This window comes from Capra hircus, chromosome 3, assembly GCF_001704415.2.
Source record: "Capra hircus breed San Clemente chromosome 3, ASM170441v1, whole genome shotgun sequence".
NCBI classification, from domain to species: Eukaryota; Metazoa; Chordata; class Mammalia; order Artiodactyla; family Bovidae; genus Capra; species Capra hircus.
The window spans coordinates 12,739,253-12,762,409 of record NC_030810.1 but is presented as its reverse complement, the minus strand read 5'-3'; the positions used below and the strand labels follow the sequence as shown (position 1 = coordinate 12,762,409).

At 46.0% G+C, this 23,157-nt stretch overlaps 2 protein-coding genes across 7 annotated transcripts in view; both read left to right on the top strand.

Annotated features, from left to right (window-relative positions):
- The window catches only part of INPP5B (inositol polyphosphate-5-phosphatase B), a 51,982-nt gene extending 35,466 nt beyond the window's left edge, over window positions 1-16,516 (top strand). For all 5 annotated transcript variants that reach the window (XM_018041908.1, XM_018041933.1, XM_018041917.1 and 2 more), the window contains 11 exons: window positions 1,103-1,214; window positions 3,629-3,738; window positions 4,653-4,788; window positions 6,457-6,567; window positions 7,476-7,638; window positions 9,582-9,817; window positions 12,230-12,343; window positions 13,695-13,779; window positions 14,147-14,274; window positions 15,336-15,447; window positions 15,685-16,516. In XM_018041908.1, coding sequence (XP_017897397.1) covers window positions 1,103-1,214; window positions 3,629-3,738; window positions 4,653-4,788; window positions 6,457-6,567; window positions 7,476-7,638; window positions 9,582-9,817; window positions 12,230-12,343; window positions 13,695-13,779; window positions 14,147-14,274; window positions 15,336-15,447; window positions 15,685-15,827 — 1,450 coding nt within the window. In that variant the 3' untranslated portion in view covers window positions 15,828-16,516. The remainder of the gene's footprint in view (window positions 1-1,102; window positions 1,215-3,628; window positions 3,739-4,652; window positions 4,789-6,456; window positions 6,568-7,475; window positions 7,639-9,581; window positions 9,818-12,229; window positions 12,344-13,694; window positions 13,780-14,146; window positions 14,275-15,335; window positions 15,448-15,684) is intronic.
- The window catches only part of MTF1 (metal regulatory transcription factor 1), a 46,072-nt gene continuing 40,530 nt past the window's right edge, over window positions 17,616-23,157 (top strand). For both annotated transcript variants that reach the window (XM_018041871.1, XM_018041862.1), the window contains exons 1-2: window positions 17,616-17,703; window positions 19,715-20,173. In XM_018041871.1, the coding sequence (XP_017897360.1) occupies window positions 19,766-20,173 (408 nt within the window). In that variant the 5' untranslated portion in view covers window positions 17,616-17,703; window positions 19,715-19,765. The remainder of the gene's footprint in view (window positions 17,704-19,714; window positions 20,174-23,157) is intronic.

Genomic DNA, 23,157 nt, shown 5'->3' with positions numbered 1-23,157 from the left:
ATTGGAATTTCAGACTTTACAGTAACACTTGAAACTTAACGCTCCTTCTTCTTATAACAAGGAAGAAGCCACTGGGGCTGTGGTGTCTGCCAGGGAGTACACAGAGCCCAACCTCTCATCCGCCTGCTGCGTCCATAGGACCATCTTGATTGGTGTGCTGGAAGTTGCCAGAATGGCTTTCCGTCTCCAGGGGACCTAGCAGGGACTGGGTCTTCCATTCTGCTGACCCAGTGTGTGAGGCTGCATGTCAGCTTGTCTGAATTTAGCTCGTGGGCGCATTCATTTTGGTGTCTGTGTGCTGCCCTGCGGCTTCTCTCATAACCTGGCTCTTGGCTTCACGTAGAGCAGTATTGGTCTTCACGGGATGTGCAGTGACTCCTGGGAGCATCCAGTGATCGTGTTCCCAAAGCAGCAGGTGTAAGAAAACACCTGTTGCGTTCTGCAGAAGGAGCTGGCCGGTAACACAGTGGTGGTTAAACCGAGACGCCACTGGACAGGTCAGGCTTTGTTTCAGAGGAACTCTGCTCCAGAAACAAAGGCTAAGAGCGTGCTTTGGGGGCTGGAGTGTGCATGGAGGCAGAGGCAGCATCATGGCATCATCTGGCTTGGGGTCCCTGAGTGATTGACAGGACTCCCAATACTTGATCTTTCCCCCTCTTCCCAGGAGAGGTAAATTATTGTCTTGCTTTTAGATCTTATTAGACTATCTTGCCAGCTGTGCTTGGTCGCTTCAGTCGTGTCTGACTCTTTGTGACCCTATGGACTGTAGCCTGCCAGCCTCCTCTGTCCATGGGATTCTCCAGGCAAGAATACTGGAGTGGGTCACCGTGCCCTCCTCCCTTTCCAGCTGTATGGGAATAAAATAGTCAAGGAGAACACGAGGCTGTTGCCGGTGAACTTGGACCAAGATAACTGAGTAAGCGGCATGCTAGACATGATGTTAAATGGGATGGCAAGAGGAAAAGAGACCCTGAGCAGCCAAGTTCCTTCCCCACGCAGCTCCCAAAAGACGTAGCCTCCAGGGCCTTCTGTCAGAAGCACACCGGATAGGGTGGGCGAAGCCCCTCCTAATCCCTGTGCCCTTTGTGCTCTGTCCCCGCAGTGTGATCTTGTGGCTGGGGGACCTCAACTACAGGATAGAAGATCCGGATGTGGAAAAAGTGAAAAAACTCATCGAAGAGAAGGCCTTTCAAACGCTGTATGCGTATGACCAGGTACCAGTGGCCACCCGGGTGCTCTTCAGGCAGCTGTCGTTGCCCTTCCCACGCCCCATGGGAGGGCGCAGAAAGCCTGGCTGCCCAGCTGCGCCTCTTCTTCCTCGTCTGGGGAGCTGGCGCCCGCTGTTCCTTCCTTTCCTCCATCTGTGCTCCCTCTCCTACAGCTGTCTGCCCCACTGGTCCTGCCCTTGAGGTTTGTCTCCCCTGGAGGCAAGAGCTATTCTCTTTCTCTCTGTCTCGTTTGGGCCCATTCATTCAGTCATTCAAGTTGGGGCCAAAAGGGAGCCAAGCTTCTCATCAAGACGATATTAGTCCTTTGTATATTTCAGATGATTTACTGATGTTTCGAATGGGCCCCCCATGCCCCCTGCCCCTGCCCCTCAGCAGACCTGTGCCGTGTGCGGGACCACTCTTTCTGAAGGGCTGTCTTCACTTCCAGAAAGAATCCGTTCCGTCTCCTGCTAGCCTCTACCGTTGTTTGGGTTATTATTCCTTTCTCAGAGCATTAGCTCTTTCCCAGGATGAGAGAAACCTGTTTCTCTCAGATGTTCTTCAGGGTAGTCCTCTCAAGAGATTCTGAAACTGTTCAAGCGGTCAGAGTTGTTTGGGATGTCACAGTCCTCTTTCTTTCTAGCCTGTATCTCCCTTTTAATCATCTTTGTATTGTCGTTAGTCTAAATCTTTCTGTTACCTTTATTTTTCTCCCAGTGAGATCAATTAAGGGGAAAAAAATCCCAAGTCTGTTGTCTTTCTTTATAGAATACTCTCTTTAGTGACCCATTTTTCTCTCTCATTCTTTTCCTTGGTAAATTAGTCTCTTTATTCCCCTTTTCAGTATTATCCCTTGTCTGTCTTTTTTCTAGACTGCAGCATTCTTATTTCCTTGGGAGTTCAATACCATCTCTTCTTCCCTTCTTTTCTGGTCTCTCCTTAAGTAATAGCAACTAGTTTGTGTGTTTCCTTGCTTTCCAAATGGTTTCAAGATTTATATTTACTCTTTTTTTTAAAATTTATTTTTTGCTATTCTTATTTTGGCTGTGCTCAGTCTTTTTTGTGGTTTGTGGGCTCCAGGGCATGCAGGCTCTGTAGTTGCCACATGAGGGCTTAGTTGCTCCGAGGTATGCAGGATCTTAGCTCCCCCAACCAGGGGTCAAAGCCAAGTCCTCGGTATTGGAAGGTAGATTCTCAGCCACCGGACCATCAAGAAAGTCCTCATATTTACCCATGTAAGAGTCATCTTGGACTTCCCTGGTGGTCCAGGAGCTAAGACTGTGCTTCTATTGTAGGGCTGTGGGTTCAATCCCTGGTCTGGGAAGTTCCGTATGCCATGCAGTGCATCCAGAAAAAAGCAAAAGGAAAAGAATCATCTTAGACTATTTAATTTCCTGTTGCTTTTTCCGTAATAGTTTTTGTTTTTTTTTCTTAAGGAATTCCTATTTTGGGGTTTGTCAACTGTTGTCCCCTGGATAGCTGACCCTTTCACCAAAGTTAGAGCTTACAGTTCTTCACCAGGCCACACAGCACCAAGCTTGGTGCTCCAGGGAGGGGGCAGGAACACCCGTGGTTTTTCTCTTTTGCTGAGAAGGAGCTCTTAGAACCAGTGCAGTGGCAAGGAGGCCAGTTATTATCGTAATGTGTCAGGCACTGTTCTAAGTTGATAGCTTATCTTTGCAGCAATCCTGTGAGGCAGATTCTACTATAAATCCAGAATTTACAGATGGGGAAACCAAAGCATAGAGCTCCCCCCAGTTCATATAACTGATTTGACAAACCTCTTTAAAGAACTGTTTGAGTTTAAACTTAATTCATAATGGTTCGGTTATACCTCTACTATATATTTATACATACTTGGAAGTTCCCTTTTGCTTTTTGGATTGTGTCTTTACAGACCTTTTTTTAATGCAGTTTTATCTCTCTGTATATTGGAACACCTGTGCTACACAGGTGATGTGTTTGATACCTGGAAGAGAAACTATATCCATAAACTAATCCTCCTAGGGGCATCTCAGTACGATGGAGCTCAGGCCCCTCAGACGTGGATACGGTTTTATAAAAGAGCCTTAAAAATTGTACAGCAGGCAGAATAGTCAGCATGCTCCTCTTCCTGGGAGTTAATTAACTCAAGGTCTTACAGAGTAACTTTCTTTCTGTTCTGTATTTTTTTTTTTTTTTTTTTTGACACTGTGCAGCATGTGGGGTCTGAGTTCCCCAACCAGGTATCAAACCCATATCCCTTGCAGTGGAAGCATGGAGTCCTAACCACCAGAGAATTCCCACAGAATAGTTTTCTCATGGGCCTTTCCTTTGGGGTTAGGGTTTAGATTCCAGATTGGTTTCCTTTCTTCTGCTAATTCAAGGTTTGACCTTTTTATGCTGAGATGTTTTTTTTTTTCCTTCCATCCTTTGTGTAGCTGAGAGCTCAGGTGGCTGCAAAGGCTGTCTTTGAGGGCTTCAGTGAGGGTGAGCTCACGTTCCAGCCTACCTATAAGTATGATACTGGCTCCGATGACTGGGATACCAGGTAGGTCAGAGGTTGCTTCGGAGGCTGAGCAAATAGAAACTCAGAAAGTTATGGAAGTACTTTCCCTCGTAGACCTACAGAAGAAGATAGGTTTCCTGTCACTTCTTCCTCAGGTCAAACATTTTCTCTCAGTGTCTGTTCATTAAGTAGACTGCCTTCCTACACTTTTTTTTTTTTTTTTTAATACTTATTTATTTGGCTGGTCTGGGTCTTAGTTGTACCACACAAGACCTTCATTGTGACAGACCTCTAATGAACTCTCTAGCTGTGGCTCAGGGCTTAGTTGCCCTGCGAGGCATGTGCAGTCTGGTTCCCTGACCAGGGATCGAACCTGGGCGCTCTGCATTGAGAGCCTGGAGTCCTAATCCCTGGGCACCCCAAGGCAAGTCCCACAATAATTCTTAAGACTCGTTTCCCTTCCAGCTATGCTTAGGGTGATGATTCCAACAGACTGAGCTTGTACTTGATCATTACATGGTAGTTCATATTTTTATGAGGGCCTATGGGAAGCTGTTCAGTACTTGTATTATCTCATGTAATCTTCTCAACAACCCATTGAAGTAGGTATAATTTATTATCCTCATTTTATAGACCGGGGAACAAAAGCCCCCCACCCCCAAATTCAAGATCTTCCCAAGCAGGCAAGCATCGAAGCAGAAATTGAAGCCAAGCAGTAGGAATTCACGACCTGTTTTAACCAGCATCTTTTGAGGCCCACAGAATGCTTACCCTCAGATGGCTGTGCCTCTGGCCTGATCCCCATGGGAAGGTGGAGAGCAGAAATCATCCTGAACAGCGTTTTGGCTTTGAGTGCTTGCAGCTGTTTGGGGGTGACACCCGCAGGATGCACACTACCCCAGGCGTCGGGCGCCACTGTGCCTCTGAGGGCTTTCAGTGTGGGCTTTGCATTTCAGCGAGAAGTGTCGTGCTCCTGCCTGGTGTGACCGGGTCCTCTGGAAAGGGAAGAACATCACTCAGCTGAGCTACCAGAGCCACATGGCCCTGAAGACCAGTGACCACAAGCCCGTCAGCTCAGTGTTTGACATTGGGGTAGGTGGGCAGCTGGGACCAAGTTGCCATCGTCCTCTAGGGAATTGGTCCCCACAGCTGAGACCACTTTTGTCTTTCTGGTCTCCTCCTCCCGCCTTGAATGAGAGGAGGCTCCTTTTAAAAATGGTTTTAATTTAAATTTAATTCATAAGTGTTTTGTAGACTCCTACTTTATGTCTCTATGTACATGGAAGTTCCCCTTTGCTCTTTGGACTGTTTCTTTCCAGACCTTTTTCTATGCAGTGTGTCAGTATTCTATATATAACATAGAGGAAGTTTCTTCCTTTTTGTTAAAGAAATCTATCACACCCATGGTTCTGAGAACATCTTTTTCCCCCACTGGCTATTTTTTAGGAGATCTTTTCATGTTGGTAAGGGTAGAGCTCCCTCCTCATTATTTTTAAGGGCTGTAACATATTTCATAGTATGGATGAACCATGTTTGTATTGATAAATTGTTTCCAAAATGGTGCTATGATATACATTGCTATAGTGACCAGCCTTCACATATATCTTTGTGTGTCAGTGTGAACATTTCTGTAGAATGAAATTACTAGAGGTGAAATGAATGGTTCAGAGAAAAATGTATTTTATTTTTATTTGAGCCTGCAAAATTGTCCTCCCAGCATCCCTACCATTTTACTCTTCTGCCAACCATGAATGAGCTTCTTTTCCCAGAGTCTGGCTAATACTGGGTTTTAGCAATCTTTTAAATTTCTACCAATCCAGTGAGCCAAATGAGAAAGATACTTCATTCTTTTAGATTATACTTCCCTGATTACTAGTGAAGCTGAACACCTTTTTTTTTGTCGAAGTATTGTTGACTTAGAATATCTTAAAAAAATCTTTTTATTTATGTATTCTCCACTTGTATCTCCTCTTCAGTGACTTCTGTGTTTCTTTGTATATTATCAGTTCTCGAGGGTGCAGGCAGAGGTGCCTCAGAATCCACAAGAGTGTGGGTGGTTTGAAAAAAGCCTAATGAGTGTTATAACTAAGGTTTTATTATTGGAAGATGACAAGAATTGTAATTCAAAATATAGAAGGGAAAGCCTGACAAAAGCTTCTTGGCTGATGGAACACAGGTTTAAAAAGCCTATGAAATGCTGCTTTGACTCAAAGCCCTAGAGAAGCTCCTGCTTGCCGGCCTGTCAGCAGCAGCAAGCATAGCAGAGACAGGCAGGGGTGTCTCTCTGCCCTGACCTCAGACTCTGCAGAACTGCTCACCCAGCTTTCACTCCTGTATCATTTTTTTCTGCTAATCGGGAAGCAGTTGATTTTACGAGAGGCTTTGCCTCTGGGGGACCCTTCTACGTCTATTGTTAATTGGCTTCTTTGTTCATTAATTAAATCTGTTTAGTATTCACTTTCTGCGTTGCTATCAACTGCTATTTCCCAAGGCTGTGAATGTCCTCTAAAAGCAGCAGTCACCAGCCTTTTTGGCACCAGGGACCGGTTTCATGGAAGATAATTTTTCCATGGATAGGGAAGAGTGGGAATGGTTTGGGGATGATTCAAACACGTTACATTCACTGTGTACTTTATTTCTATTATTATTACATCAGCTCCACCTCAGACTGTTAGGCATTAGATTCTGGAGATTGGGGACCCTGAAAAAGAGAAAGTGTGTGGAAGCCAAGGCACTGAGTCTCTGTTGTTTCCCTTCCAGGTGAGGGTCATCAATGAAGAGCTGTATCGGAAAACTCTGGAGGAGATTGTTCGCTCCCTGGATAAGATGGAAAACGCCAATATCCCTTCTGTGTCCCTCTCCAAGCGAGAGGTAGAAAGGATGTGATAACGCATCTGGCTCTTCTCTTTGTAGAACATAAATCTCATCTGCTAGGTCTCAGAACTCGAAGGGGCACCTGTCAGGCTCCTGGACTCTGTAGTCTTCCTTGATCGGCTGCTTCTAGACAAAGTGAGGCTGATGATGCCAGCTGACAGGAGAGGGGGTGTTGGTTTAGATTTGGTTCACCTCTTGATCTTTTAAACCAAAAGCCTGTAACCTTTTGTGGCTCCTATATTTTACCCATACATGGGCCCTCCATGAGTTAAATAAGTCACAGAGGATCCAAAATGTGTTTCACTTGATCTTAGTATAGCTGTGTGCATTCTTGCCCTGGGTTTGTCTTCCTACTGATGCTTTGCTTTGAGATTGAGTCCAAAATGTGGGGTACCTATGAGTTGAGAGGGAAGGCAGTATGGAAAAGTAATAGGCATTGGGAGAAGTCAATTTAGGGCTAAAGATTTTTCAGAGAAGTGCCACAGCATAGATCATTCAGAACTGACAGTAAAAAGTCAATTAAATGAGGATTTACGGTGAGGGTATTTTTAATGTCCTAAATGTCCAGCTGCAGGGAAGGAGGAGCTTCATTTTCACATTTGGGAGTGGAATGTGTGAAGGATATTTTGGGTATGGTCTTTGGGTATAGGAGATTTAAACTTGGATTCTGTTAGGGAATTTTTTGTGTTTTTCGAGTTTAGGATTTCTGAGTTAAACACTAACAACTGGTCTTTAGTAGTAGCAGCTGTGGTCTCCCAGGTAAATACTTAGAAAACAAAAGAATGATTTGAAAGAGATGGTCCTTCATTTTCTTCCCAGGAAGGGCAAAGTTTGCCCAGTTGGGGTGGTCGGGCAGGTTGCCGAGGAGAGGGCACTGGCCTGACTGGTCCCGGGCTTGTCCCCAGTTCTGTTTTCAGAATGTGAAGTACATGCACCTGCAGGTAGAGTCCTTCACCATTCGGAATGGACAGGTGCCGTGTCAGTTTGAGTTCATCAGCAAGCCTAACGAAGAGTCCTACTGTAAGCAGTGGCTTCGCGCCAGCCCCAGCAGAGGGTTCCTCCTGCCAGGTAAGGCCTCTGTCCCTGGCTTCCTGGTGGCTGGTTTGGGAAACATCCTACCCTGTCTTTTGCCCATTCTCCTAGAATAAACTTTTTATTTCTGAATGTTTTGTTGTTTGCTTGAAACTTTTTCAAAGCCCTGTGGATGTTCAGTTCAGTTCAGTTACTCAGTCATGTCCCACTCTTTGTGATCCCATGGAGTGCAGTGTGTCAGGCCTACCTGTCCATCACCAACTCCTGGAGTTTATTCAGACTCACGTCCATTGAGATGCCATCTAACCATCTCATCCTCTTTTGTTCCCTTCTCCTCCTGCCTTCAATCTTTCCCAGCATCAGGGTCTTTTCCAGTGAGTCAGTTCTTCACATCAGGTGGCCAGAGTATTGGAGTTTCAGCTTCAGCATCAGTCTTTCCAATGAATATTCAGGACTGATTTCCTTTAGGATGGACTGGTTGGATCTCCTTGCTGTCCAAGGGACTCTCAAGATGGAGATCCATCTGTAGATAAGATATAAAATAGTAAAGGGTGCGAGTTCGATGTCAAAAGTATTCTCAGTCATGTGGATGTTCTATAATTTCACACAGAGAAAACACAACAGTTCTGTGAAGCAGGTGTGGCTGTAACAAGAAACCTTTCACTTTCTGTCTCACTACAGTCAACTCCTAATTCTCTGCTCTTGTGGTGAAGATAATAGGGTGGTCATCCAGAAATTATGTCCAGCCCGACCACCCGTATCTCTCTCCCATCTTCTCCTTGGCACTGTGTTATGCTGTGAGGCAAAGGGGTTAGCCTGTTTTGTGGTCAGTTCACATGTCATATACAGATGTGAGAGCTGGACCGTAAAGAAGGCTGAGTGCTGAAGAATTGATGCTTTCAAATTGTGATGCTGGAGAAGACTCTTGAGAGTCTTTTGGACAATAAGGAGATCAAAACAGTCAATCCTAAAAGAAAGCAACTCTTAAATATTCATTGGAAGGACTGATGCTGAAGCTGAAGCTCCAGTACTTTGGCCACCTGATGTGAAGAGCTGATTCCTTGGAAAAGACCCTGATGATGGGAAAGATTGAAGGAAAAGAAGGGGATAGCAGAGGATGAGATGGTTAGATAGCATCACCAACTCAATGGACATGAATTTGAGCAAACTCTGGGAAATAATGGAGGACAGAGGAGCCTGGCGTGCTACGATCCACGGGGTCACCAAGAGTCAGACACGATTTAGTGACTGAACAAAAGCAAGCAGACAGTTCACAGTCTAATAACATGTTATATTTTCTACTGGATCCACACCTTCTTATTGTTTGTAGCTTGAGCGTGAAGAGAAGTGAAGTTGCTCAGTAGTGTCCGACTCTTTGCGACTCTGTGGACTGTAGCCTACGAGGCTCCTCCGTCCATGGGATTTTCCAGGCAAGAATACAGGAGTGGGTTGCCATTTCCTTCTCCAGAGGATCCTCCCGACCCAGGGATCGAACCCCGGTCTCTCACATTGTAGGCAGACGCTTAATCGTCTGAGCCACCAGGGAAGTAGAACCTAGCTTGAGCAGTGCTACCTAGAACGTGAATTTAATAGCAGTTACCTATTCATGTTTTTGTTTACTGCGTTCAGTTCCCCTTTGGACCATAAACTCCTTGTTCACGTGTCTCTCAAGTATGTGCGTGTGTGCATGCTGAGTCTCTTCAGTCGGGCCCAACTCTTCGTGATGCTATGGACTGTAGCCTGCCAGGCTTTTCTGTCCATGAGTTTCTCCAGGCAAGATACCAGAGTGGTCGCCAAGCCCTCCTCCAGAGGAGTCTCTTGAGTGCTGAGCATGTAAATTCTTGCTGGTTGGCTGATACCTCTTATTTCCTTCCCCTAACTCTGTATGCCCGACCCTCTGCCAGCCCGTCTTCTCTCCCCATTTCCTCTTGGCCTCCCACCAACCAGCATTTCTTTTTACTTTTTTTTTTTTTTTTCAGATTCTTCCGTTGAGATTGAATTAGAGCTATTTGTAAATAAGACCACAGCTACAAAGCTCAACTCGGGTGAAGACAAAATTGAGGACATTCTGGTTTTGCACTTGGACAGAGGAAAGGATTACTTCTTGTCTGTGTCTGGGAACTACATGCCAAGCTGCTTCGGATCGCCCATTCACACGTTGTGCTACATGAAGGAGCCAATTTTGGACTTGCCACTAGAAACCATTAGAGAGCTGGTGAGTTACTTGCCACAAGAATACATCTAGAAGGATGTAGCAGCCAAGCCAGTCAAGTGAAAGGTTCTCATGCCTACCTTCGCAGGGACCTGAGGATTCTCTAGCCTCCATAGTGTTTGCCTAGGCTGTCAGATATGTGCTGCTGTTTATCAGACACCCTGACATTTTTTTGTGGTTTGAAACAACAGCAAGTTATTGCTTCTCATGTGAGTTTCCATTGTGGCTCTTTTGCTGGTCTCACCCAGGCTCATGTTTGTGGTCAATGGCAGCTGTGCTGGCCTGTGGGTTCAAGGAGGCCTCCCTCTCTTTCTTTTTAAAATAATTTTTGTTCATTTTATTTTTGGCTGTTCTGGGTCTTGGTCGCTGCACGGGCTTTCCTCTGGTTGTGAGCGGGGTCTCCTCTCTAGCTGTGGTGCTTGGGCTCTAGGGCATGCGGGCGCCAGCAGCTGCGGCATGTAGGCTCAACGATTGCCGTTTGCAGGCTCATGAGTTGTGGTGCGTGGGCTCCGCTGCTCCCTGGCATGTGGATCCTCACAGACCAGGGCTGGAAGCTGTGTCTCCTGCATCGGCAGGTGGATTCTTTACCACTGAGCCACCGGGGAGGCCCCTCCCTTACTTCCTTGATGTTGGCTGCTCGCTTGGCCTCTCCCTCGCTATGGGCTCTTGGCATTCAGTAGGTTGGCCTGAGCTTCCCTCGGTAGTGGCAAGAGTTTGAGCGCAGAAACTGTAAGGCCCCTAGTGGCCGAGGCTCTAAACTCACATGGTACCACGTCTGCCACATTTTATTGATCAGAACAAGTTGTGAGGTCAGTCCAGATTCTAGGGACGGGGCAAGACTCTACCTCCTGATGGAAAAACTGAAATGTTTTGCTGTGTTTTTTGATCCTTCATAATAATAGTAAAGAAATTCAGACACAGATACCCAGATAATGCATGTCCCTGCCCCATGATAGTTATTTATTTTCCTGTTTTATTCATCACTTTTTTTGTTGTTGTTTTGCTTTTTTTGTTGGCTGTGCTGTGTAGCCTGTGGGACCCTAGTTCCCCAACCAGGGACTGAACCTGGACCCTCGACAGAGAGAACTTGGAGTCCCAGCCACTGGACCACCAGGGAATTTCCTGTTTTAATCATCACTTGGTGTATTATCCTAAAATAATTTTCTGAGATCTAAAAAGATTCATATGCAGACCTACAGATATTAAACACAAACTTATGGTTACCAAAGGGGAAATGTGGGGAGAGAGAAATCAAGAGCTTGGGATTAACATATACATACTTCTATATATAAGATGGATAACCAACAAGGACCTACTGTATAGCACAGGGAAGTCTGCTCAATATTCTGTGATAACCAGTACGAGAAAAGAACCTGAAAAAGAATAAATATATGTATAACTGAATCATTTTGCTGTATACCTGAAACAAACACAAAATTGTAAATCAACTAGCATTTCGGTTCAGTCACTCAGTCATGTCTGACTCTTTGCAATCCCATAGACTGCAGCATGCCAGGCTTCCCTGTCCATCACCAACTCCCGGAGCTTGGTCAAACTCATGCCTGTCAAGTTGGTGATGCAATTCAACCATCTTGTCCTCTGTCATACCCTTCTTCTGCCTTCAATCTTTCCCAGCATCAGGGTCTTTTCTAATGAGTCAGTTCTTTGCATCAGGTGGCCAAAGTATTGGAACTTCAGCTTTAGCATCAGTCCTTCCAGTGAATATTCAGGGTTGATTTCCTTTAGGATGGACTGGTTGGATCTCCTTGCTGTCCAAGGGACTTTCAAGAGTGTTCTCCAACATCACAGTTCAAAACCATCCATTCTCTGGCGCTCATCTTAATCAACTATAGTCCAATAAAATTAATAAGTAAACAGCTCCTGTGGAGATAATTCTAATACAGGGGAGCCAGTCTGGAACAGATTTTTGGCAATAGATCTGCTTTTCTTTTTCCTCCATTTCATTTTTAATTTAGGGACTCCTGAAAACAGAGGCCTATGAAGGGGAGTGATTTTTGTCATGGATCTGTGTAGTGAGTTAACCCTGGACCTCAACCTTGCCTTTGGGTTTTGGGATTCCCAAGTCTGTGCTCTTTTTTCACCAGACCACACCATTTCCCTGGTTCTGACAGTGAAAGTACTACAGGCAGGATGTTTGTTTCTAAGATGGCACATATTTCACCTGATTCACTGAAACTACTTGCCATAAGCCACTCCCAATTCTCAGGAGTCACTTTTCATACCTTGGTCATGCCACCTGATTTCATTTTTGCCTGATGAGCGTTTGCTTAGGGACATCAAAACACTTCTCTTCTTCCATGGGTTTGCTGTCCCTATATCCTGCGTTCTCCTGAAGCCAGCCTGGTGGAAGCTCCATTGATGGACCTTCTGATCATGCTTTTTATTCCTTTTCAGACTCTGATGCGACTCCAGACTGAAGATAATGGGAGCCAATTGGAGAAACCCATGGACATCCCCAAGGAGCTCTGGATATTGGTTGATTACCTGTACCGAAATGCCATCCAGCAGGTAGGTGGTGCTGAGGTAGTCACACCTGACTGAGGCCATGCTGCCTTGAGAAAGAGCATCAGCCCTGAGAACTTTGGGCAGAAAACACTTTTCCCCTGAAGAACCTGTGGAATGCTGCTCTTCCACCGTGGAGTGAAGGTTGACAGGTTCACGTGCCACACTCCCATGGGGCCCCACTATGACACACAGCACCTGATTCTTCCTAGGCGAAGCAGCCTGGGAGGGCCTTCCTGGCAGAGCATACTCCCTCCCCGGGCCTCTGGGGTCCCCCAGGTAGAAAGGCATCTGAAACTTTCTCAGCATGTCAGCCAGCTCTCCTTTGCAGGAACTCTTGCCAGCTTCTAGGAATGGGAGGGGCTCACTTGTTGACAAGCCAGATGGGCAGGGGGACCCGTGGAACCCTCAGGCCGTGAGTCAGGAAGCCTGATTTTCAAAGTGGGTTGGGCAAGCTTCCTGCCATCAGATTGGTTAGTTTCACTGACTGGTTTGTCTGGGGCCCAGGGAGACCCATAGAAACTCTGATCTTAGCATAGTGCTCTCTGCTTTCCCCCTCAGATTTATTGAGCATTACAGTGTCCCAAACTCTAAGTGTTTTGCAGCACAACCTCATTTAGTTCTCATAGTAGTTCTCAAAGGAGGAAACAGATGCTCAGAAATGTGAAATAATTTGGCCAGGGTCTCAGAGCTGACAGATGGGCAGGATCGGGATTTGAACCCAGGGAATCTCTAGAAGTCACCTTCTTAAGGACTGTGCTAGTCTACCTTCTCTATAGAGCTCCTTTCAGGTGTAACTTTTGAGCAATACATATAATATTGTTACTGTTCAGTTATTGGGCATTGAGTCATTTTGTAAAACAAATGAATATATGGGATCCTAGGACTCATGGAAATACCTTTATTGCCATAATCTCATTCATTTTCTCAAAGCACTGAGATACCTTTTAACTTTCTCCATCTTATAAATGATATATCTTCTTTTTTTTTTCTGGTTAATCCCTCTTAACACTGCAGGGACCATAGCTACTTTAAAGTTTTCCCTTCGGTCTCAGATCTCCAGGGATCAAATTTGCACCCCCTGCAATGGAATCACGGCATCCTAATCACTGGACTCCAGGGAATTCTCATAACAGATATATTATTGTGCTCAAGACCTGTTGTGGGAGCATGACTGGGAAGGCCTGAGAGATGAATCAGCCACATCAGCCTACTTCACATTGTCTACTGGGGTGATTTGAAAGCCTCAGCACACTCTCCCTTTCTGTACCCTGCTGGTGATTATGTTTCTAGGTCAGGTAATCATTGCTGCCTTTCTGAGAATAGAATTATTTTGTGACTCTCTTCCTTTTTTCAGGAAGATCTGTTTCAGCAGCCAGGCCTGAGGTCAGAATTTGATCATATCAGGGACTGTTTAGATACTGGGACGATTGATAACCTCTGTATCCTTTCAGATGTTCGTGTGCCCATGTGTATATATGTGTATGCATATGAGTAAGAGAAGTGAGCAAAAGGAAGGGGTGATATTTTAAGGCTCAAAATCAGACATTGTGAACTCAGCTGTCATGTTTTACTTATTTAAAGTTTGCATAGAGAAGACTTTACAACCTTAAGCAACCAATATACCAGAATTTAGGAGAGCCCAGCCAAGCTAACAGCTTGGCCCCTCCACGATGTCAATCCGGCGTCTGAGCGCTGAGCAGAGCGCCTGGCTGGGCACGCCGTCTCTGGCATGTGCTGGCACCCGGGCCTTTTCCTAACAGTGACCATGGCAGCAGCGTCATCTGTTCCTTAACGGTGGGCCCAAAGCTGCTAGCAATCATTCTGTGGCCGAAGCCCTGCTGCTCTTCTTGGAGAGCCTGCCAGAGCCTGTCATCTGTTTCAGCGCCTACCGCAACTGCTTGGAGTGTTCCGGCAACCTCACAGCAAGTAAACAGGTGAGCGCAAGCGTGGAGCATTGCCGTGTTCACGTTGTAACCCTGGCTCTCATGGGGCCTACAGAACAAAGTGGCTGCCATCCCCCAAATGCAGCGTCTTAGAAACTCAACTCCAGGTCTTTCCGTCCCAAACCCATTCTTCCTCTCGTGTCCCTCTTCCTCTTAATGGCACTACCATAATCCCACTGACTCGGCCCAGAACAGAGCCACTTCTCCTTCCTCCTCCTCTCAGCTCCCACATGCACGATCCCCTTACTCTGTCACCCTCCTTTCTTCCGTTCTAGTTCCACTTTCCTTGGTTCAGGACCCTGCATTCATGCTCTGCTTCTGCCAACTGGTTTTGCGAACGGCCATTCGATTTGGTGTTCAAAAGTTCTCATCAGGTCCCCGTTAGCCAGAAAGGCTCTCCATTACCAAATAAGGATCTTCTTAAACCGGTATTTGGGACTTTTTGTGATCTCACCTAGTCGTACACATAAGTAACCTGCCGGAGCAGAATAATCTAGAAAATACACTAACGATACAGGTTCCCGAGCCTTACCCCACCTCCTCTGAATCAGAATCTCTTTTGAAATATATTTTGTGCAAGCTTCACTACCAATTCTGAAATGCAGACAGCCAGAGTACTTTTTGAATTCTAGCCTGATCAACCCTTCCAGGCTTAGGGAACGGTAGGCTTCAAACAGTAGTGCTCTTACCAAAACTGACTTCTCACAATGGGCTTTCTCTTCTTGTCTCACTGTTTTCCTTATATTGCCTTTTTCTACACTTTCTTTTGCCCTAAATGCTCTAGTCCTTTACCTCTGCATCTTCACTTATATTCAAGACCCAGCTGAGATGTTTTTGACTTTTGAGAACATGCAGTCAGAAATTTGACCTCTAAATTCACGTAGCCCTTGATCTATGCTTCTCTTTTGGCACCCGTGACGAATGATCAGGGTTTTCTACACACGGTCTTTCTCATGTACCTGGATCGTGTATACTCAATTCCTGGAATATAACAGGCACTGGAGAAATGACTGAATGAACAAAAAGACAAATATCAATTCTCCCTCTCTCAGGTCATTACTACCCTTCCTGCGTGCCACAGAAATGTCTTCACCTATTTGATGGCGTTTTTGCAAGAATTGCTGAAAAATTCAGCAAAAAACCATTTGGATGATAATATTCTAGGTAAGCCAAGGATGTGTGGAAAGCACTCTGCAAACTGATTCATTACGAGAAGTGTGGTTGAGGAAGGTCCCAAGTCCACTGCAGTGGAACTAAAGCCTCAAGCTCTGGGCAAAGTTTACCCTCAGATAGTTATTTTAAAGCAGAAACTATTGCCATGGGGGCACCCCTCCCCACTCTTTAGAACACAAGAATAAGTAGTACTTCTGCTGAATTCTGTGTTTTCTGTTTTTCATGCAGCCAGCATATTTGGTAGCCTGCTGCTTCGAAACCCAGCTGGTCACCAAAAGCTTGAAATGGCAGAAAAGAAGAAGGCTCAAGAATTTGTTCACCAGTTCCTCACTCACCCCGAGCCTCTTTCTCTCCTCTCCTATTCTGCCTGAGACAGCCAGTTACCAGCCCCACCTGTTTCAGCTCCAGAGCTGCCCTAAGAGGATATGAGCCCACAGGGAAGCCTGAGTGGCAGCTGCCTGTTTCTTGAGCCCAGACTGCCCTCTCCACCATGACCATCACACTCAGTGCTGCTGCGAAGAGTGAAGACATTGAGGGGAAATCCACCACAGTAAAACTGACATGCAGCGTTCAACTTTAGTTTTTTAACAGATTTTTTTTTTTAACGTTTAAACAGCCATACTCCTTGTGCTCAACCTGCTTCCAAGACATACAGTGCTGTCCCTGTAGCTTGAGCCGAGCTCCCCACAATCAGATATTTGAACAGACTTTGGAGTCCTGAAGGATGAATGAGGATGCAAATACAAAGAATGTAAATGAAGCTGCTGGATAAACAGGCCACACAGCTTCTCCAGGTGCTTTCAGCGCTCTGTCCAAGGACATGTGTGTACACATATGCAAACCCTGCCCCGCTTCCCACTCATAAATATGGCTCAACAACTCTGGAACTGGCCACTTAGCCTCCAAGGGCAATACAGTGGCTTGAAAATAAAAATGCTGAAGAAACTGGGTGTTCTGGTGAAACAAGTGGAGTTTACCAGGCCAACAAATCCTCCCAACTGTATATAATGCATTCCCTCTTGTGTAATATATTTTAATGATAAATGTATTTTTAACAGTGGTTGCTTGCTTTTATCTTTTTAGAGATGGCAGGTCTCAGCAGCTGGACATTTGTGGCGTAAGCACTGGGGACAGCTGGTCAGGGGCCAGACAGATATTTGCCTGGTAGTCTGGTGATAACAACCACTATTTACATTTTTCAAGGAAGAGCTAGTACAGGCCTGGCCCAACCCCTTGACCCCTGATCTAATTTCTGAGAGTTGTCCCACTCTGAATATTCTAAGAGAAGTAGCTTATAGGGAAGACGGTTGTGGCTGATAAGGAGTTCTGACAGCTAGATCTAACAGGCATTTATAAGTCTGGAGCAGAATGAAAGCACGTTCAAAATAGTTTCTTGGAACACCACCACTCCTTGGCAGTGTAGTGATTTAGATACAGGCAGGCTGTATGACAATATGAACGGTTAAAGAAAGGGAATGGCCAGTAGGTGGCGTTACCTGGCCCGGGTGCGTGTCCGGAGGAAGCCGGCAGTCCTCTGGAGGGGAAAAACTTGGGAGACACGGCCTGGGCAGGCGAGTGACGAGTTGGGCGTCTTAAAAGAGCCTGTGAGAGGGGAAAGAGGTGGCGGCGCCCTCTAGCCAGGCTTGGAATACTCTCCATCTCTGCCGTTTGGGTCCAGGATTCCTTTCTGGAGCCCTCCTGGCCTACTAACTTTGTTGGGTGAGGAGGGGAAGCTGGAGCTACAGGAGAAACGCGGGAATGCCACAGCTTTCCAGGTTTCCCCCTTGCGGTCCTGGCCGGAATTCAGCGGCTAACTGTGGTCCTTCCCGTCGTGCTTGCGGCTGCCAAGGGGACGGCAGCGCAAGCCCCGCTGAGGCGACTTTGGGTTAGTGATTAGCGGGTCTGACCCATCTTCCTCGCGTCTGGTGCCTCTAGAGCGGAACTCTGAACCCCGCAAGCAGAATACGAAGCAGGTTCTTCACCGCGCGGGCGGAATTAGCCGCCCAGCCAAGTCTCCGCGGTGCCCGCCCCGCCTCGCCCCTTTCGCGCTCGCTAATTGGAGGCTCGAGCTCAGACCCCGCACTGACTAAACCAACCAGAGGCTTCAATGGGAGGCGGAGCCCGTATCTTCCCTTTCCTCCGGAAAGCGGAAGCGGAAGTGACGTTCGGGGAAGGTGGGGGCAATCATGGTGCCGCTGGGGAGGGGAGAAGCTGCTGCCGCCGCCGCCGTTGCCGGGAGCCGCGGAGGTAAAAGGCGAAACTAGACGCGGCCTGGGCTGGGGACTTCCCGGGAGGCACGGGACTTAGGCTTCCTCCTGAAGCATTTTCCAGTAGGAACCCCAGGCCGGTTACCATAGGGACCCCACCCCTCCTCCGTTTCCATGGGGATGAGTATCCAGCCCCCCTCCCCTGTTTCCATGGAGATCCGGACCCTGCCCCTCTTCTCCTGGCCTGGAGCCCCCCAGCCTGACTTCGGGTTTTTTCGTGTAGCCCTTGACGGGGGACTATCCCAGACAGGTTCCTTTTCCCAGTCTCCTCTTTAGGGTGCTCCGTTTGTACTTCTTGTTTGCCACCCTCAAAGCTCCTGGTCTGGTTTGTTCCGGACAGTTGGTCTCCGCGTTGCCGCCTGTGGTGCTGGGGCAGCCCAGTGGGGCCCCCGGTGCTCTTATCTCTCCTCTCAGATGCAGCGAAATGTGCATCCACCGGGTTGCGTAAGCCAGAGCAAGGGGTCGGGCCGGTTCCTCCCGGATCAGATCCCCTGGCCTGTCTCTGGTAACTACCACTGTGTCTAGCCGCCCTACCGAGTAAAGGTTCACTTTCTGATCCGAAACAGAAGAGAAAGATAAAGTGCAAAGCCAGACTGAAAATTAAAAGTGATGTACTAATTATTTGTAAATTCTCTAGTCTGTCTGCCAAACCCGCGTTTGTGGAACCGGTGTGTTTGCAGGTAAAAGAAGAATCACTATTCCAGAACAGGAAAACTTCAAGTTTGATATTTTCCCCAAGAGAGTATATATCCTTCCAAGAGGGTATATCTGCAAGTCTCTCATTAACTGACATCTCCTGAACTCCTCATGCCTAGGGACTAAAATAAGACTCATCATTCCCTCACTTCAGAGAGCACCCTATAAAACTTAGCTTCTGGTGAACACCAGATTGTTTTAGGAGATTAATAGATAAAGTGATCTTCATTAGATATACCTGATTAGGGGTCAGCTCCACTACCCAGAACGGAGAAGGCAATGGCACCCCACTCCAGTACTCTTCTCTGGAAAATCCCATGGATGGAGAAGCCTGGTAGGCTGCAGTCCATGGGGTGGCTGAGGGTCGGACAGGACTGAGCGACTTCACTTTCACTTTTCACTTTTGTACATTGGAGAAGGAAATGGCAACCTACTGCAGTGTTCTTGCCTGGAGAATCCCAGGGACGGGGGAGCCTGATGGGCTGCCGTCTATGGGGTTGCACAGAGTCAGACACGACTGAAGTGACTTAGCAGCCACTAGCCAGAAACTGAAACATCTGTTTTGGGATGGAGAGAACAGATTTACTCTTGATTCCTCTGCTGTGGTCAGACATTGCGTTTTAACATATATTATGTCTTTTACTCCGCATAACAGTTTTGTGAGAACAGGAATTACCAGTCCCACCCTACATAAGTGAAAAGTAAGGCACAGAAAGTTACCCAGGCAGTAAGTAGGAAAGCCAGGATTTGTGGCTAGGTGACCCTACCTTCAAAACCCTGCTTCTTCCACCGTAAACTTACTGCCTCACTGTTTCATTTGGAGTTTCCTTTCTTTAAGATTTATAACAATCCAGCCCTGAAACAGTTTGTCCCTGTTTCCCCTAAAGTATTTTGACTCACCTTCACAGTGTTTGGCAGTAAGGCACATTTGGAAGGTCTTATGAGCTGCTACTTATTACTTCCATTAAAAATTTTTATTTTATATATTTATTTAAAAAATTTCTTTGGCCACACTAAGTGGCTTTTAGGATCTTAGTTCTCAGACCACAGATTGAACCTGGGCGCTCTGCAGTCCTAACCACTGGGAATTCCCATTACTTCCATTTTTTTAAAAAAGGCATTGTTTTTCCTTCAAAATGACTTGATAGTTTTCAACTTGAAATTCCCAAAGAAGATGTTTTTCATTACTCTGGCCTGCTCTTATATGGAGAGGAAAAAGTCTTGTGACTGCTGTGGAGGTGAGGTCTCTGGGTCCTGTGGTTTATGACTTTGACTCTGGCTTTGTTCTCTTGTAGACAGGTTACTGCCTTTCCATTTCTCACAATTGGGCTGAGCACAACTGAACCATGGGGGACCACAGTCCAGACGACAGCATCAGCTACTTTGAGGTAGAGGAAGATGAGCTGACCCCCGATGACAAGATGCTCAGGTTTGTGGATAAGAACGGACTGGTGCCTTCCTCATCTGGAACTGTTTACGATAGGACGACTGTTCTTATCGAGCAGGACCCTGGCACTTTGGAGGATGAAGATGACGATGGACAGTGCGGAGAACACTTGCCTTTTCTAGTAGGGGGTGAAGAGGGCTTTCATCTAATAGATCATGAAGCAATGTCCCAGGGTTACGTGCAACACATTATCTCACCAGATCAGATCCATTTAACAATAAACCCTGGTTCCACGCCCATGCCAAGAAATATTGAAGGTGCAACCCTCACTCTACAGTCGGAATGTCCAGAAACAAAACGTAAAGAAGTAAGTAAAGCAGTGGGTGAGGGCCCGGTTTGGCTTTGGGGAGGGTCCTTAAATCACAGTAGATGGCAGTTTCAGCCAGGGAGTATCCGAGCCCCTGGAATTAGGACCTACAGTGGCTTTCCTTAACAGTATATGCTTCATGTTTTGTTGTGACTCTTTTCTGAAACTTTCAGTGTGTATGGCTTTGTTTAAATCTGGGAAAGCTAAATTGCTACTTTTCCAAATTTCCTCCTCAGATCATAAATAAAATAGACATTTCACGGAGGTAAATCCATGTCTCTGATACGGAAATAACTGCGTTGTGTAAAAATGCTTTGTTCTGGAGAAATGAGTGTTTGCTGAAGTATGCTTTATTAGTGAACATGTAGTGGACAATAAAGGCTAGCTTTCTTTTGTAAGAAACTCGAGCAAGAGGCAGTTTATCTAAAAGTTTTCACGCTCATATTTAGCTAGTGCACATAAGGTAACTCATTATTACAATGCTTTGAAAACTGTGAAGCGTGATACAAAGTGGTGATAATTAGCAGAGTAAAAGATGCGGTTTAAAGGTAGTGATATACATTTTCCAGGAACGAACTGCAGGTCAGCTCGTAGATCCCTGTAGTCACAATGCCAGGGACTAACCGTCAGATGTTGCTAAACAGCTGTTGGGTAAATCGTTTCGCAAAATGTTTTTCTCTTTTACTGTAATTCAGGTCTTGAAACTGGAGAGTTTGATTCGTGGCATATGGTTTTCCTTCGCTAGCCTTAGAATCTCAGAGCTGGAAGGGAGACCTAGTGAGACCGTCGTGTCGTACCTCCCACCTCATGCAGAAGTCTCTCTGCAGCAGTTCCTCTGGTCTCTGCTTGAATACCTCCAGGGTGATGAGAGCACCCTGTTCCACAGTTGAGCTTAATACAGAGTTTGTTGGCCGGCTCTGATTGTTAGAAAGCTTTGGCTTACATGAAGCCAAGAATCTGCCTTCCTGCAGCTGCTGCCGCTGGTTCTAGATCTTCTTTTCTGAGCAGTGAGCTAAACCGTCCTCCCACAGAGGGCATCCATCAAGGTAGTTAAAGATCATGGGTTTCTCTACACCTTCTCCGCTGACTTTCGTGTCCCTCTTATGACACCTTCCCCTAGTTTCTCAGCATCCTGGTCACTTTTGATTGTATAAGTTCCAATTTTCCAGAGTCCTTAAAATTTGTAATTGAACAGTCTCAGAAGTGTGAGTCAGCTGGCACCGAATACCATGCGACTCTTATCTCTTCATCTGGACACTGTACTGCAATTACTATATGGTCTATATTTTATTATCAATGACATCTTACTGTTAGCTGACACTTGAAAATCTCTAGACTGTTGTTTCTTAGCTGGGGATAGTTTTGTCCCCCAGGAGACATTTAGCAATGTCTGAGGACATTTTTGGTTGTCACCTTGGGGAAATGTTACTGGAACCTATTGGGCAGAGTCCAAAGATCCTGTTAAACATTCTAGTACACAGGAGAGCCCCCTACCAACAAATAATTAATTGTCTGGCCCTAAATGTCAATTAGCTGTATTCCAGTAAAATTTTCCTTACAGGAGAAAACAGGCGTTGGGTTTCCTAGACTACCCCTAGACTAGAACACGGGGAGCTGTAGAAGAGAAGGATGAAAAGATAGTAGACATCCAGACGTGGAAGGCAGTGATAGCATGCAGTGGGTCTGGACTGTGTTCTGAAAGTACACTGAAGGTGTCTGAACCAAGGAGTGATGTGGTTAGAGCAGCATTTTAGAAATGTTGCTCTGGTAGCCGTGGCAGCTTGATTGCCTGGCTAGAAGATGGTTTCAGGTTAGGTTTGGGGTTTCCTTTGAGTCTGATGAAGGTTAACGTGGAAAGAATCCAGAGCTTTTGTTGAAGTATAAGAGAATGTGGTTTATTATTAAAGTTTGGAGAATGAGTGGTAAATTGAGTTTGATTCAAAGGATTTATCTGTTTTTCTAAGCGTGTTGAGTGTCTTCTCTCTCTCAGCACAGAGGCCACACAGATGACTCACGGAGCTTCAGATCTCAGTAGTGACTTAAGTAGTTCACGTCTACTGTGATAGGTACTTTGAGGCCTCTTCAGAGTGCTCTATGCAGGCTGGGGAGAAAGCAGCTGACTCTTCTGTCCCCCTTGCCCTCCAAGAATGGCGATTCCATTAACAGGAATCGAGAGGAAGAGGAGAATATTTGGTGGGGAAACTGGTGAACTGGTTGGAGTATATTGAATGTATAGTCCTTGGAGAAAAATAAAGTGAACAAGTTGAGAAGCTGTTTGGAAATGCGGATCTGAAGTCAAGGAAGGGGTTTGGGATGAGAATTGTGGATCCATGAAAGTGCAGTTGTTCAAACTGTGGGCAAATAACCTAAGGGCGAGGAAATAAGACTTGTTCTGAGAATTTAAGGGTTAGAAAGAGAAAGAGGAACCAGAGATCACATAGTCCCAGAGATGGGTGGAACACGATGTTGTGGAAGCTGAGGGAAGAGGGATTTAAGAAATATGAATATTCTTTTGTGACCCTGAAGAGGGAGCGAGGGGCTGAAGATGAACCATTAGCTCAGCTGCTTGTGCGATTGATCACCTGTTGGGAAGACGTTCACTGGAGGTTGAGGCCAGATTTCAGATGATGGAGAAATGAGTGGGTGGTGAGGAAACAGGAGGCAGGAAGCATCAAGGTTTCTCTCTTTTTTTTTTTTAAATAGGGTAGTTGGAGGAAGAAAAGTGATGAGGCAGTAGTAAGGAAGGGGATTGGATCGTTTTTTTAGCAGAGGAAATCTGAACATGGCTTAGGGCTTAAACTTTGGGCCATCCTCAGTTAATGATTACTGTGTGAGACTTTTTCAAGAGCAGATGTTTGGGAAACATTTAAGTTAAATCAAGACAGAGATTTGTTTATTAATATGGGATTTCTCAAGAGCTTTTGATAATAACCAAGAAGGAAGGAAATGCAGAATTCTCCAAATATTTTGAACTTGGGAAACCA